This window comes from Terrapene carolina, unplaced genomic scaffold (genome assembly GCF_002925995.2).
Source record: "Terrapene carolina triunguis isolate 2854851 unplaced genomic scaffold, T_m_triunguis-2.0 Scaffold68, whole genome shotgun sequence".
Lineage (NCBI taxonomy): Eukaryota > Metazoa > Chordata > Testudines > Emydidae > Terrapene > Terrapene triunguis.
In genome coordinates, this window is record NW_020664419.1 from 80,254,194 (window position 1) to 80,270,556 (window position 16,363).

Consider the following 16,363-nt stretch of genomic DNA (forward strand, 5'->3'; position numbering starts at 1 on the left):
CTTCAACTTGGTGGGTGCTAAAGCTGGGGAAGTTATTTTCAAACTCAATTCAAATATTTAATTTATCCCTTTTTCCCATTTTGAAAATTGTGTCTAAACAGATCTCAATTTCCCCATATTGATTTGTTTGTTCAAGATTATTCAATGAATGTTTTAGATGAACATATTTCTGCCAGTGTTCAGTGCTTAATTTGTGCTGGGGCTTGCAGAGTCTGACCCCTGCCAACTCTAGGCTTGGCAGTTCATGGCCCCAGCACCTCTGGGCTCCTAGCCAGCAGCTGCCGCTTTCTGGCCTCCCAGCTCTGAAGGCAGTGCCGCTGCCAGCAGCAGTGCAGAAGTAAGGGTGGCAATATCATGCCACCCTTACTTCTGCACTGCTGCTGGCTGTGGTGCTGCCTTCAGAGCTTGGCGCCTGGCCAGCAGCCGCCAGTCTCTGCCCACCCAACTTGGCATGTCCTTCCTTACAAATTTAGCACTGCCTGTGTTTTGTTCATGAACTAGTCACTGCAAGTATTGCTTTGAGTATTTGAGATTCACCATTTGATCACATGGTATTGTGGAGGGAGGGATAGCTCAGTGGTTTGAGCATTGGCCTGCTAAACCCAGCGTGGTGAGTTCGCTCCTTGAGGGGGCCACTTAGGGATCTGGGGCAAAAATCAGTATTTTGTCCTGCTAGTGAAGGCAGGGGGCTGGACTTGATGACCTTTTGGGGTCCCTTCCAGTTCTATGAGATAGGTATATCTCCATATAGTGTTACTGTATCCTAATTGGATGAGTGTAGTTCTTAGGGTATGCCTACACACTGGAGCTGGAAGGTATAAATTCCAGCTTGAGCTGACATACCCATGTTAGCTCTGATCAAGCTAGCACACTAAAAATAGAAGCGTAGCCATGGAAGTACAAGGGGCGGTATGGGCTTGTCACCTGAAGTACAATCCTATCTGAGACCAAAGGTATGTGGCTGAGTTGCTGCAGCTACACCTTTATTTTTAGTGGGCTAGCTCTGTCAGAGCTAATGTAGGTGTGTCTGCTCCAGCTGGAAATTACACCTTCCAGATCCATTGTAGAATCAAGCTTTCAGTGCAAACATGTACGATTAAGAATTTAAAATGTATTTTCTGTGTCTATTCTGCTACGTTCACTTAAAATTTCCTGTTTTGGCAAGCAGTCCTAATGGTAAACTTGTTCACTAGAATGCTCACAGAAAGAGACCCACAAACACAGGCAGAGTAAATGTGTTTAAAAATTTCATCCAGTGTTTGTGAATAACAGTTTGTAAGTACTTACCTACCTTTAGAGAAGACACAAAAGTGACTCCAGTTCCAGAATTGAGGAGCAGAGGATGAAAGTTGCTATTTTTTCTATTTTGAATGGGATTTTGGAGTAATTTTCCCACACTCTCAACTACTTCAGTAGGAATATCTCGAACCCTTCTGACCAGAGATGACGACAGAGAAATCTCAATAACATTTGTTTGGGTTGTGGAGCTGTTTAGCTGATTTTTGATGGGAGGAGACGAGGCAGTTAAATTTCCAAACTATGGGCTTCACCCAACAGTCACTGAAACAAATGGAAGCACTCCCATTGACTTCAGATGGTGTTGGATCAGTCCCTCTGCCCGTCTAGCAAAGACTTACCCAGTATTTAACTTTAAGTATACAAATAGTTCCATAAATAGGATTATTCACATGCTTAAAGCTAAGCATGTGAGTAAGTCTTTGCAGGATTGGGGCCCATGTCTTTTACACACAGGAAGTAATAGTGCAGATGTTACGGTGTTAAGTGATCTTGAGAAAGCAAAACATGTTTTGCAAAGCAAATTTCTTATCTGTGTTTTCTCTGTAGCATTTTTGTTTGGAGTTGGTTTTGATTTAGAATGTTACCCCCAATCAGCTGTAAATCTTCCCCTTCCCTTGGTGACTGTATGTATCTTTTAACGAGTGCATTGCAGATAAACCCGGCCTTCTTTATCTGCTTGGCCTCTGTTTGTTTTCACCTGCTGAAGTGAGATTATTAAATGCGAGAACTGGCTTTGCTGTCAGCTCTCAAACCATGCGCTTTGAGTAGTGAGATTTGATAAAGTGTGCAGTACCTCAAGATGTTGCAGTTGAAACAAATTAATGAAATGGTTTGTTTTGATAGCCCCGTGCGATATATGAGTCTGTGGTAAATAGCAATGAAAGTTTTTTATTTTCCTGGGGTTCTGTTGCCAAAGCTTTCTGTCCTGGTCTCTGCAATCCTAATGTTTACTTGTCCTGAGTGTAGTGTGTCAGTTAATTCCCACATAGAAATTAAGCTTTCTGAAAAGCCCAGGAAATAAAACTTTAGAGAGTTGCCAAGAGTTTATTGAGCTTTGTCACGATTTACAGCGTCATGTACCATAAGTTCTGCTGACACAAATAAGAAGACGCTGCTCTACCAAATTCTGGTTATTCATAATCTGAGGACTCTGGCTCAAAAATGTCATATCTGGCTTCTTAGTAACCGTTAATTCTGAAGTCTCCTTATTTGTGTGTGTGTGTGGGGGGGGAGTTGTAAGTAAAATCTCTCTTTGGCTGATTTTAATGTAACGGATAAGCAGGCACTGCTTGTTCTCTGTCTCATTTGATTTTACCTTTTGTGTACTGCAGGATCGAGAGACAAATCAGCAGGTTTCGAGGATGGTTACCTAGAAAGCCTATGAGACTGGACAAGGAGACACTGCCAGACCTGGAGGAGAATGACTGCTATACTGCCCCTTTCAGTCAGCAAAGGATCCATCAGTGAGTATTTTATGATTTAGTTTAAATGCAAGGCAAAACTATACTACCAGATTAATCCTGACAAAGCCAAAGCTCAGTATATATGTTTAGGAATAGATCCCTGTAGTTTCTCGCCATATCATGAGGGTCCATACAGACCACTGAAATAGCAAGAAGTCCATCTACATTTTGGAGGGCTTGTCGAAACGAACACTTCGTTTGTGGCAAGCTGGGGTGTAAATCGACCCTGCATTAATGTCCTGCATAGTAAGTGTCCCCGTGGTCCCTGCTACTGCTCACTAAGGGTATGTCTGCACTGCAGTTAGACAGCTGCGGCTAGCCTGTGCCAGCTGACTTGGGCTCGCAGGACTTGGGCTGCAAGGCCATTTATTTGCAGTGTAGACTCATGGGCTCAGGCTGGAATCTGGGCTCTAGGACCCTGTGAGGTGAGAGGGTCCCAGAGCTCGGGCTGCAGCCCTAGCTGGAATGTCTACACTGCAATTAAACAGCCCCCCAGTCCAAGCCCCGAGTGCACTAGGGAACTTGTAGTGCGCGGCAGCAGGGTCTACATGAACACTTAGTGCATGCAAGCTAGTGCAGGGTATATTTATACCCCAGTTTGCTGCAAACTAAGTGTTCATGTAGACAAACCCTGAGTATTACACATCCAATCCAAAGTCCATGGAAATCAATAGAAAGAGTCCCTTTGATTTCAGTGGACTTTCAATCAGGCCCCTATGTAAGTAACTGACTACTCATGACAATTCCCATAATAACATCTAGGGCCAGATTTACAAAGGTATTTAGGTGCCTCAAGATGCAGGTAGATGCCTGGTAGGATTTACAAAAGCACCTAACTCCCATTGAAAGTCACTAGGAGTTAGGCACAGCCTTATTTTCTATACCTATTCAGAGAGTACCAAAAATATATCTGTTAGAGACTATAGTAACTGAGCCTGCATAGGAAACACAACAACCCCTTTCTTCTGTTTATTTAATGCCAAATAAAAGGTAAAGTGCAGCTGTGCTCTGAAAAGTGACCACGTAGAATATGGCACCTTCTTACACAGCAGATCTATGCCCTGTACATACTCAAAGTCAGATCTGCTTACATCAGTGACCAAAATACATTTGTATTGCTTTTTATTCCTGGTATCACTGCAGAGCAAACACAGCTCTGGAAGAGAGCTGAGTTTTCTTTGTTTGTTTGTTTTCATTATGCACCATCAAAAGAATTGTTTGCTAAATTCCAATTTCAGGGCCAATCAGTTATTCCTGTGCAAATGCATGAAAAGCCATAGTATTGCACAGATGCCTCTCTGGGCATAGGTTGGCCTGTAGAATGATGTATAAGAAGGAAAGAATCCAGGTTGATTTTTAGATGCCACGTTGAATTTTCAGGGCTGACAATAAAAAACAAACAAACCTTTTTATGCTTGTAAATTTAGTGGACTTAATATAGAAATAAGTGGCAACCGTATAGTGCCATGTTTATACAGTCACTTTTCAAATAGAATCACGCTTTAAGTAACAGTGGCTGAAACAAATTATGAAGGATAGGAGAGCCCTTCGTGGACAATTTCAGTACTTGCAGTATGGAGGACAATAACCAGCAACTGGAGAAAAAAACGCATGTTTTGCTTTCTCAAGATCACTTAACACCTTAACATCTGCACTATTACTTCCTGTGTGTAAAAGACATGGCAGTACAGACCAAGATGTTAACAAAAAGGTAACTCTATAATGCTGACGAAGCTAAGACTAAGAGCCTGTAGGGGTTCCTGTGGCAGAGTGACACCTGACCTAGATGTCTTTGCTAAACACCTCACTCTGACTATACTATTAATTAAGATTTATATCGATGTATAAAATAGACCCATCTACTACACTGGACGTCTTTTGCATGATTTAAAATAACAATACAACAAAAAACAAAAGCAACAGCAAGCCCCCAGGGAAACTTGAATAAAACTCCACTCCTAAGAGAAATCAACAAGCAGGACTTTCTCCACCAAACCTCTACCCCGTAAACAACGACCACAGTCAGATCCTGTCAAGGCTGATTCCCCACTCTGACACTTCGAGTGTAGAAGGTGGGGACCCGCAAGGATTCTAAAAATTAATACTGGCCACTCCAGACTTGTATTAAACTCCCAAGGTTACAGCTTCTCTCTGACCTTGGATGGGTAGATGCTGCCACCACCCATGTACAAAAACCCCTTCAAGAACCCAGGAAGGTGCACTTGGGAATTCCTTCCTGTGGGGTACCCTCAAGCCCTTTCACACACATACACACACACGGGGAAGAGCTGAGAAAGAAAACAAAAGAAATCAGCTGTTGCCACCAGCTAATTAAGCAACATGTGCACAAACCTCTTAGGACACAAAATCCAATTCTGTTCTTAAAAAAGGTAAATTTTTTTAAAAACAAAAAGAAAGAAAATACATCTGGAAACTCAGGCTATTGCTAGATTTTAAAAAAACCCACTTACAAGAATTAAGCATCAAGAATAACCTTCTTGATGTCCAGCTTAAAGGTTACAAGCAAAACAAAAGCATTTGGGGTTAGCACAGAGGAGTCCACAAGCCATAAAGAAATAAACAGAGATAAACCTAACCGCTTCTTCCTAGACATTTCCTGATCTACTTACATATCTGGGGTTTCAAATGAGTAGTTTCTAGGTATGCTTTGATGATTTTTCATACCTGGCCCAAGCTCTTACAGTATAGCTGCAGCCCTGTCTCTGCTTCTCCCTGAGAACAACAGACAGGCAAAGGGGAAGCTTTTTTTCCCAGTTTTAAAAAATTCTAGCCTTCCCATTGGCTCTTTTGGTCAGGGGCCCACTCCCTTCCTTTTACCTATGCAGGGAGACTTTTTAACCCTTTACAGGAAAAGCAAGTAGAGAACAACTACTAAGAGAGATTTTATAGCTAACTAGCTGGCTGGGTGTCCATAAAAGGGAGCTGCCTCCCTCCTCTTTCATTTATCACAGACCCCAACCTCTTCAGACACCTGGGCAAAAAGCTGGTATTGCACCATGTCCTGAAAGACGAGGAATACGTGGAGTGCTCCAGTAGAATTCCAACAAGAATGAAAACCAGGAACTATAGACCTTTAGAAGTAGTTCTTACATTAGTAGTAACTTTGCTTGAATTCAGGGACCACAAGAAAGTTTTGTAGGAGGCCCAAGAGAGAAGAGATTTGGAGTATAGGCAAGAACATTCTTTCTTCCCTGACATGAGCCTTGCTCATGTCTGAGTTCCTAATTTGTGCATTTGATTAAATACAGTTTTAGGTTCATTAACATGATTGTTGTTGCTTGGCACCTCATTTATATCTTTGTACTCTTTGAAGCTTTTTCCCAGTAGACCTGACTTTGTTTTTCCCCTTGCTCTTTATTTAATCTTTTTTTTAATGTTGTTACTGATATAATACTGAGCCAGCCTGCACTCCTTTCCCCTGTGCATGCTGTGGCCTGACATGATTCTTGCACTCCCCCATTTCCTATCCTCTTCGTTGTTCCAGTTGATTCTTCCTCATTGGGCACTTTCTGAAATTGAATGAGTTGCTATTAAATATTCTGCTAGTGAAATGTGTGTTGGCTTTTTAATTGTTCTGGGAATTTCATGCCATGTAGGTGAACAGGGTTTTTTTAGGTTCTTTTAAATAATTTTCTCATTGGCTGTAGAAAACAAGTGTTGATCAATTGGAAATGTAAAGCTGAAAGGAAGTACTTTAGTAGCGTCAATGAAAAGCCAAGGAATTGTGTATACAATTGAGTAAGAGATGCTCTCAGATTAAAAATCACATAATATAATACCAGAAAGTGCTTCTCCCAATATGGTGTATTTGGAGATTTTCCTGGATTTAGGTCTAGTCTACATGGGGAAAAGTATTGGAATAATTATGCCAGAATAAATGTTCACATGGGGAGTTATAGTGGTATAACTAGAGGGCTATAATTATACTGGTATAATTATGCCAGTAAATTTCCCCAGGTAGACAAACTCTTACTTAGCTCACACATATATAGCTATGCACTGGCCAATACTTCCTGCCCATGATCTAGCAATGCACTTTCCTGTGTTTGCACTGGTGACATGCTGTTTGGCAATGTGTTGGAACCTCTCACAGCACTGTCTGGATGCACTGGAGGCTGGAGATGTGTGACAGTGGAAAGGTGAAATTGATACACTGGGTAAAGAAAAGAATGTGTCAGATTCCAGACTGAGTGTTTTGAAACCTCCCCTTCAACCTTAAGGAGCATTCACTGCTGTTGCACATACGGGGTGGCACTCCTTACTGGGAGCTGTCTCAGCACTAGCTGGCTTACAGACTAGAAAGTATTTTGTTTAGCATAGTTCTAAGGCTTCTCCGGGTATCATTATGGTAGCACCTAGGATTTGCCGGGAATCGTAAGGGCAAAAAAGACAGTCCCAGCTCCAGAGAACTTACATTCTAGATGTCAGTCTAGGGTTACCAGGTATCTGGTTTTCAACCAGAACTCCCAGTCGAAAAGGGACCCTGGTGGCTAGGGTCAGCACCACCAACCAGGCCATTAAAAGTCCAGTTGGTGGCGCAGCAGGGATAAAGCAGGCTCTCTGCCTGCCTTGATTCCGTGCAACTCCTGGAAGCAGCAGCGTGTCCTCCCTCCGGCTCCTACACGTAGGGGCTGCCAGGGGGCTCCGCACGCTGCCCCCGTCCCAAGCACCAGCTTTGCAGCTCCCATTGGCTGGAAACCACGGCCAATGGGAGCTGCAGGGGCGGCGCCTGCGGACGGGGCAGCGCACAGAGCTGCCTGGCCGCGCCTATGCATAGGAGATGGAGGGGGGACATGTGGTTGCTTCCGGGAGCTGCTTGAGGTAAGTGCCGCCCAGACCTTTCACCCCTGAACCCCTCCCATACCCCATCCACCTGTCCCAGCCCTGATCCCCCTCCCGCCATCCAAACCCCTCGATCCCAGGCCAGAGCCCCCTCCTGCACCCCAAACCCCTCATCCCTAGCCTCACCCCAGAACCCGCACTCCCAGCCGGAGCCCTCACCCCCCCATGCCACAACCCCCAGCCCCAGCTCTGATCCCCCTCCCACCCTCTGAACCCCTCATCCCCAGCCCAGAGCACCTGCACCCCAAACCACGCATCCCCAGCCGGAGCCCTCAGTCCCCCTCCTCCCTAACCCTCTGCCCCAGCCCTGATCCCCTTCCCGCCCTCTGAACCCTTCAGTCCCAGCCTGGAGCCCCCTCCTGCACCCTGAACCCCTCATTTCTGGCCCCACCCCAGAACCCACACCCACACCCCAACCCCCTGCCTTAGCCCAGAGCCCCCTCCCATACTCTGAACCCCTCAGCTCCACCCCGGAACCCCCTCCTGTACCCCAGTCTCCTCATCCCTGGCTCCACCCCAAAGCCCACACCCCCAGCCAGAGCCCTCACCCCCTCTTACATTCCAACCCACTGTCTCAGCCTGGAGCATCCTCCCGCACCCTGAACTCCTCATTTCTGGCCCGACCCCGGAGTCCTCACCCCCTCCCACACCCCAACCCCCTGAACCAGCCCAGTGAAAATGAGCGAGTGAGTGAGGGTGGGGAGAGTGAGCAACAGAGGAAGGGGGGATGGAGTGAGCAGGGGGCGGGGCAAGAGTGTTCTATTTTGTGCAAGCAGAAAGTTGGCAACCCTATGTCAGTTGGAATGTGAGCATGCACAGAAGAACAAAACAGACAAATGGACTGGGAGTGGGAGGTAACAATAAAACAGAGTTGAGCAAAAAAGTGGAAGTCTTAGCTCACCACTTGCCTAACTAAGACTTCTGCTATTCCACTAAACCCTGTTTTATTGCTGTGTCATCCTCCCAACCCATCCCAACCTATTGCTCTATTTCTTTCATCTGCTAAGTCTTGTGTGGCACCTAAACTGTACATTTTCTGGGGCAGGGAGCTCATTGGTGGTGCCCAAGAGATAAAAATATTACTTTGTTTATTTTTGGCTGGTTTATTTATCTGCCAAGACCTGACTTCCAGAATCTGTGATGTCAATGCTAAAGCTGATGACATAATTAACATCTATAGCAGTGTAAACAGTGAAGCGAATGTACTAGTACAGGGGTCGGCAATCTCTGGCACGCGGCTCGCCAGGGTAAGCACCCTGGCGGGCCGGGCCAGTTTGTTTACCTGCTGCGTCCGCGGGCTCGGCCGATCGCGGGTCCCACTGGCCGCGGTTCGCCGCTCCAGGCCAATGGGGGCGGCGGGAAGCCGCAGCCAGCATATCCCTCGGCCCGCGCCGCTTCCCGACGCCCCCATTGGCCTGGAGCAGTGAACCGTGGCCAGTGGGAGCCGCGATTGGCTGAACCTGCGGACGCGGCAGATAAACAAACTGGCCCGGCCCGCCAGGGGGCTTACGCTGGCGAGCCGCGTGCCAGAGGTTGCTGACCCCTGTACTAGTAGCTCTTCACACTAAGGTCATTGACGTCATCAGCTGCTGCAGGAGAGACATGGAACCCTGAACTCATATCTTCAGTTAAAAAGATGTATAGTTTCCTTGTAAAATGCATTAGTTTATATTTTTTTAGTGGACACATTCTGTATTTAGAATATCTAGCATTTTTTTTAAAGAAGCATTTCAGTTCACTTTTAAATTATGTAGATCATTACCCACCTTTCACGGGAAACGCAATCCAAAAGTTAGTTACACAATTTCAAATGTGAGCACTAGAACTACAATTGTTGGTGTACTTTATCCATAAACCACTTTTTTACTTTTAGTTTACTTGAGTCAAATGACTCCTTAAATTAATTATGTAGTATACTGGAGCAATTTACCCAGGGGCCAGGTGGATTCTCCATCACTGACCATTTTTAAATCGAGATTGGATGTTTTTCTAAAAGATGTGTTCTTGGAAGTATTTGTAGGAAGTTCTGTGGACTGTGTTATAGAGGAGGTCAGATTAGACAATCACAATGGTCCCTTCTGGCCTTGGAATCTATGAATCCATGAATATTTACTGTTTAGCTGAGGAGGGAGGAGCAAAACAGATATGGGGAGTTGAGGCGCAAAATTAATTGCTGGTCAGGGGGGCTGGCAGATTTGGGGATGATAGACATCCCCCCACACGTGCTTTTTTCAGACCACTTTAAGTACAATATGTAACTCCATTGACTTCAAGAGAGCTACTCCTGTTTATACCATTGTGAGAACAGAATCAGGAGATTTGTTCTGTTGGCTTTTTTTAAATGTTCATTATAAATTTCCCCAGGAAAAAAAAATCATTCATGAAGTATCAGGGATTGGTCAGTAAGAGAATTAATTATTTCTCTTTCATCTTGAAATACTATTATGTGTAGTGGTCTCTTGCCTAACTCTTCATAATAATTCTTCAATATAATATACAACCTTGATAATGATACATTCTAAGGTCAGCAATGGCCTGTCCTAAGAAGCAGACCAAAGCTGAATTAACATTCAACCAGAATATTGTGTGGCATTCTGATAAACATATGCTTCCATATCAGATTGGCAGAGGTTCAGCTGTCAATGTTATCAGCCTTTCACCATTAAATCTGTCATCAGGTTTTTTTAATGAAAGAAAAAGTTACAAGCTAAAGTGAATTTCACATTCAGGTTCCAAACCTGGCAGGTCCTCAGATCCTCAAGTGACATTTTGGGAACAGAGAAATGAGCATTTATTGAAGTATTGGGGAGCAAGGAATGGAAAGCTACCATCTTAGAAATGTTATGGTAACTTAGCTTATTGTTTTTCAGTGCTAACGTGTGCCGGATGAATTTTCACACTGTGTCTAGCTGAGTCACCTCAAGTAAATTTGCTAAAGTACTTGTACAAAACCGTATGTTCATCAGGGACAAATTCTGCCCTCACAAGTGAATGGGTTCTCCCATTATTTTCAATGGGAGTTATGTGTGTGCCCCCAGAGTAATATTTGGCCAACTTGTTTCTGCTGGTAGGCGGTTTTAGTTGATGGCAGAGGGAAAGGTTCACTGAGTGTTCAAAATGGGAGAAATTCACTCCACTTGCAAAAAGCCAGGTGCAGGTGCCACTTCAGCCTATGGCTTGGAATAGCAGCCATACCTCCTCCACTCCTGTTGCATAGTGTACTGGCACAGATCTGCAGCCACCGCTATCCTCCCTTCCCTCCCCAGACCAATGGTAACGTTGACTTTCCATGCCAGCCTTGCAGTGGGAAAGGGCTCTGGGAAGGGGAAGACAGTGGGGAAAGGCTCTGGCAGCTCCCTGCTGCTTGGAGCCTTTCCCCACTGCAGGGAACAACTCCACCAGCTCCCCACTGCTGGAGCCCTCCCCCCACCACATGAAAAACTCTGGCAGCAGGGAAAGGCTCCTCCTGCTCCCCACTGTAGGGAAAGTGGTGAGCAGATGAGAGCTGCTGAATGCTTTCATACTCCATTGCTGCTGAAACCTTTCCCCACTCCCTTCCCCCATCATAGGCTTTCACTGACATATGTAGCTACCCACCACAGTGTGTTTGCAGCCTGATTTTCTCTCTGCTGTGTCGCTACACATACCCTACAAGCTGCCACCAGGGGTATGCAGTGTAGACGTAGCCTAAGCATCCCCTCCAATGATTGAAGTTGTCTTTGTTCAGCTGATTCCTTACCCAACATGAGCTCCCAGTGCAACCCTGTGGCTAGACAGACTAACACAATCCTTGGATGTATAAACAAGGGAATATCAAATAGGAGCAGAGAGGTAATATTATCTCTGTTCGTGGCTGGGCTGTCACAGGGCGACACTGGCTGTTTAAGAGGGAAGAGGCCAGTGTATCTGTGACTGGTCAGTTGACCCCCAGTTAAGCTTAAAAGAGGCCACCTGAAAGGAGGCGGTGCCTGAAGGAGGACAGAAAGGAGCAGGTGAGAGCTGCCTGAGAGGAGGCTGAAATAGTCAGGAGGGGCAGGTAAGAGCTGCCTGGGAGCAGAGAAGAGCTGGATGGAGCAGTTGAGTTGCCCAAGGGAAAGAGCTGCAGGAAACCAGCAGGAGAGCAGTAACGGTGAGCTGCTGGAGATGAGTGCTGAGAAGCAGGGCATGGATCAGCATTCACATCGCACTCTCTGTCAGTACCCGGCCCACGCTGGGGAAGCTAATGATTCAACCAGCGGACCAAATTTGGTGATGAATCCTGGTCATGTGCCACCGGAGGCATGTTGTGCATACACTAAGAAGTGCTGAGGAAGGAAAACTGTTGGGAGGACTGTCTAAGCTGGGGAGCCCTGCCAAGCTGCAGAAAGGCTCGTGCACAGTGGCCCTGAGGACTGAGGGGAAGAACCAGTGTGTGGTCACTGTAGGCAGGCCCCAGAGGCAAGGGGTTGACTCTGGAGAGAAGTCCCAAGGAGCATGAGGGTTCAAAGGCAAGGAGGCCTTGGGAGTGTAACACTGCAGAGAGCCCTCCAGCTGAAGACCTGAATGGAGGGCTGTGGGAGGAGCCCCAGAACAAAGGGTTGGTCCTGGAGGGAGGTTCCCTGAGCATGAGTAGGATTCACAGGCAAAGAGGCCTGGGGGAGTGTAACGCTGCAGAGGCTCCTCTTGTGGGAGGCATGACTTGGGACTACAAGAGAAGACCCATGAGAGAGAAGCAGGTCTTGGAACTCTAGGTAGGAGGCCTGAAGAGTGGGGGCCCTGGAACAGGGCCTGGAAGAACTGGGACAGAGTAGTTAATGACTCTCAGATGGTTGACCTGGGAATTCATAGATTCATAGATTCTAGGACTGGAAGGGACCTTGAGAGGTCATCGAGTCCAGTCCCCTGCCCGCATGGCAGGACCAAATACTGTCTAGACCATCCCTGATAGACATTTATCTAACCTACTCTTAAATATTTCCAGAGATGGAGATTCCACAACCTCCCTAGGCAATTTATTCCAGTTTTTAACCACCCTGACAGTTAGGAATTTTTCCTAATGTCCAACCTAAACCTCCCTTGCTGCAGTTTAAGCCCATTGCTTCTTGTTCTGTCCTCAGAGGCTAAGGTGAACAAGTTTTCTCCCTCCTCCTTATGACACCCTTTTAGATACCTGAAAACTGCTATCATGTCCCCTCTCAGTCTTCTCTTTTCCAAACTAAACAAACCCAATTCTTTCAGCCTTCCTTCATAGGTCATGTTCTCAAGACCTTTAACCATTCTTGTTGCTCTTCTCTGGACCCTCTCCAATTTCTCCACATCTTTCTTGAAATGCGGTGCCCAGAACTGGACACAATACTCCAGCTGAGGCCTAACCAGAGCAGAGTAGAGCGGAAGAATGACTTCTCGTGTCTTGCTCACAACACACCTGTTAATACATCCCAGAATCATGTTTGCTTTTTTTGCAACAGCATCACACTGTTGACTCATATTTAGCTTGTGGTCCACTATAACCCCTAAATCCCTTTCTGCTGTACTCCTTCCTAGACAGTCTCTTCCCATTCTGTATGTGTGAAACTGATTTTTTTCTTCCTAAGTAGAGCACTTTGCATTTGTCTTTGTTAAACTTCATCCTGTTTAAGAATGATGATCCTGGAAGGCGATTGAAGAGCTGCTGCATTGTAACCTGGTTTTACTTTGTGGTTTTGAGAGGAACTGTTGTCACTGTGAGGGAGCTGCGGAGTGTGGCACTTGTATGAATAAAAGGGTTTGACTTTGCCACTGTGAGAAACAATATTCCTTTGGGTGGGCCAGATACAGGGGAAACTGAGGCAGATAAATGTATGTTGTGGCATGGCCTGCTGCAGGAGGGTGCCCAAGCAGGGGTCACTCAATGACGGGCACTGAAGAGACCACTGATGGAATACTTTGTCCAGTTTTGTTTAAAAGGATGTTGAAAAATTGGAGAGGGATTCAGAATAGAGCTACAAAAATGATTTGAGGTTTGGGAAACCACTCTTAACAGTGTGTGACTTAAAGAGCTTAATATATTTAGCTTATTGAAGAAGGGTTAAGAGGCAACCAGTTCATGGTCTAAAAGCACCTACACAGGGAGAAGATACCTAATACTTCAGCACTCTTTAATCTAGCAGACTGAGAAATAATAAAATCCAATGGCTAGAAGTTGATTACAAAAATTCTACTGGAAAAAAGGTGCATGTTTTTGTAACCTCAGAGCAGCTTACCAAGGGATGTGATAGATTCTTCATCACTTGAACCTAAAATTGTTGGTCTCGATACAGGAATTATTAGGGAGGTTCTCTGACCTTTGTAACGCAGGAGGTCAGACCAGATGATTATAATGGTCCCTCCATCCTTAAAATAAATGGGCTTCTTCTCTACTGGTGTAAATCAGTGTTGCTCCAAGAATCTGGCCTTATGAATCCCTGAATAAACACTAGATGGCAATGCAGCAAAACACTTATAAATCCTGTCTCAGAAAAAATAAATACATAAAAATTGCATTTTGAAATAAGAATTTCACTTAATTATCATGCTCACTGGTCACACTCACTGTAGTTAAGGTTGTAAAACAGTTATCTGATCAGCCTGATTTTATATGCTTATAACTTTCTGAAATATTTACCTTTTTGAGCTGAAATTTGTCATGCTTGATTTCTGCCTGAAAGAGGTTTCTTATTTTCTTTCTTTCTTCTTGCTTCAAGTTCCCTTTGGCTGTATTTGAGTTCAGCAAGGGTGGAGAAACAAATCAACATTTTCCTATTTTTTAAATTCTAGTTACACTTTTCATATGCAGGTCTGCAGCAAAAATATGGCTAAAGTCTGAAGCTTGAAACTTGGTGTGGACATAGTCTTCATTGGTGGTGGGTTCACCAGATGACAGGCACTTTAGAAACGCCTGGATGGATAGATTATTTCTGTCACAGTTCAGGGCAATGGCACCTGTATTTCTCCTCAATGGTACAGCAAGGGCACCCACATTTGGCTTCCAGCTCCCCGCCTGTCACCTCTCTTGGGTAGAGAGATGCATGTCTTCATTTCTGACTAGGGCATTGCATTCTCAGGCTGAACAGTTCCCTTTTCTCCACTGTGTAATTCCCAACACAGAGAGGTTGCCTTAAGACACCTGATTGTTTTCTCTTCAGAAATGGCTAACAGTGTAATTGCTACAGATATAAGTTACCACCCAGTTCTTTCTAAGCAAGCCTACTTCATTCTTAAAGCATTAAGGAGAAAACATAAAAAACAATAAAAGAACCTACGCACATGCTAATAAGTTTACCGGAGTTCATCCCAACTCTTACATGGGCTCTGGCAAGTGGTGTCTTTTAATACCCCACCGTAGGGGCATCCGTGTGGTTACAAGTTTATCAGCTTCAGCTCAGAACAAGCTTCAAAGCATTGATAATGAAGAAATTACATTATCATCACTCCTCCCTACTAGAGACGGTACATACAGTGCCCCAACAACACATACACAATTGCATTTTTAATACAATATACCCCAAAGTTGTTGACCCTAATTCACTATGGCTTAATTTAACTCAGTATTTCCATACAGTTTGTTCAATATATTACAATATATTGACAGTCTGTCACAATGATTTGCTTGGTTTGGGGAGAAAAATACTTAAAATACTCCTATGCTAAGATTTTAGCATATCGTAAGCAAGGCCTTTCCCCTTCTGAACATCACAGCACGCTCTTCCTTGCCAGCCAGTGTAAAGGGCCAGGCTGGGAGAGGAATTTATGAGAGAGGCTTTAAATACACACCGCTAAATCCTCAAAAAACTGACAACAGCGACAGGAGAAAAGAGCAGATCTCAAGATTTTTAAGGTGTGACTACAATTTTTGCAGTGTAGCCTAAGCTTTTATTCTGAAGGCATATCTCACTGTGTGCATCATAAAACTGTCAGTACTGAAAGCATCCAAACCTCCTCCTCCTTTCCAAGTAGCAATAATGGGGAAGGGGGAATCTCCGTACTAAAGGGAAAGTGCTCTATTCAGGCAAGGTTAGGAGTTTTTTAGAAGTCTGGGAAGGAAAAGGGAAAAGATAAAAAATAATAATCTGGCCACTAGGTGTCCCTGTCCTCCAGTGCTGTGGTTCATAAAGGGTCTTTTTGTGCAGGCAATAATTTTTCTGAAGACTGTCGGCTATGGGAATGTTCACTGCACAAGATCTGAAATAATGTTTCGTTCAGAGATCACAGTAATTCATTGTTATTACATTAGATCTTAGTTATTTTTTTTAATGAATTGCTGCTCACTGGGAATGGGAACTATATTAATTAATTGTGAATTTCTAACTCTCTACTTCCTAGTTAGGAAAATGCTCGAAATTGTTACATAGAGATTTCAAACTGTGTGTCAGGATTTTTTCCTTTCCCCTTATTTCAAAGAAAAATATGGAACCAATTTGACTTCTCGTTAGAGATTTATTTACCATATAATCAGGGCCGGCTCCAGGCACCAGCCGACCAAGCACGTGCTTGGGGCGGCACCTTGTAAGGGGCGGCGCTCGCGGGGTTTTTTGTTTGTTTTGTTTCGGCGGAGCGGCGCTTGGGGATATTTTTTTTTGGTTCGGCAGGGCGGCTCGGGGTTTTTTGTTGTTCTTGGTTTTGGTTCAGCGGGGCAGCGCTGGGGGGCTTGTTTTTGGTTCGGCGGGGCGGCGCTCGGGGGGGTTGTTTTTGGTTTGGCGGGGCAGCACTGTGTTTTTTGTTTTGTTTTGTTTTTGGTTCGG

At 44.9% G+C, this 16,363-nt stretch overlaps 1 protein-coding gene across 1 annotated transcript in view; it reads left to right on the plus strand.

Moving 5' to 3' along the window:
• The window catches only part of ANO4 (anoctamin 4), a 193,234-nt gene that overhangs the window by 97,361 nt on the left and 79,510 nt on the right, over nucleotides 1-16,363 (plus strand). The window contains exon 8 of the mRNA XM_026648992.1: nucleotides 2,631-2,762. Coding sequence (XP_026504777.1) covers nucleotides 2,631-2,762 — 132 coding nt within the window. The remainder of the gene's footprint in view (nucleotides 1-2,630; nucleotides 2,763-16,363) is intronic.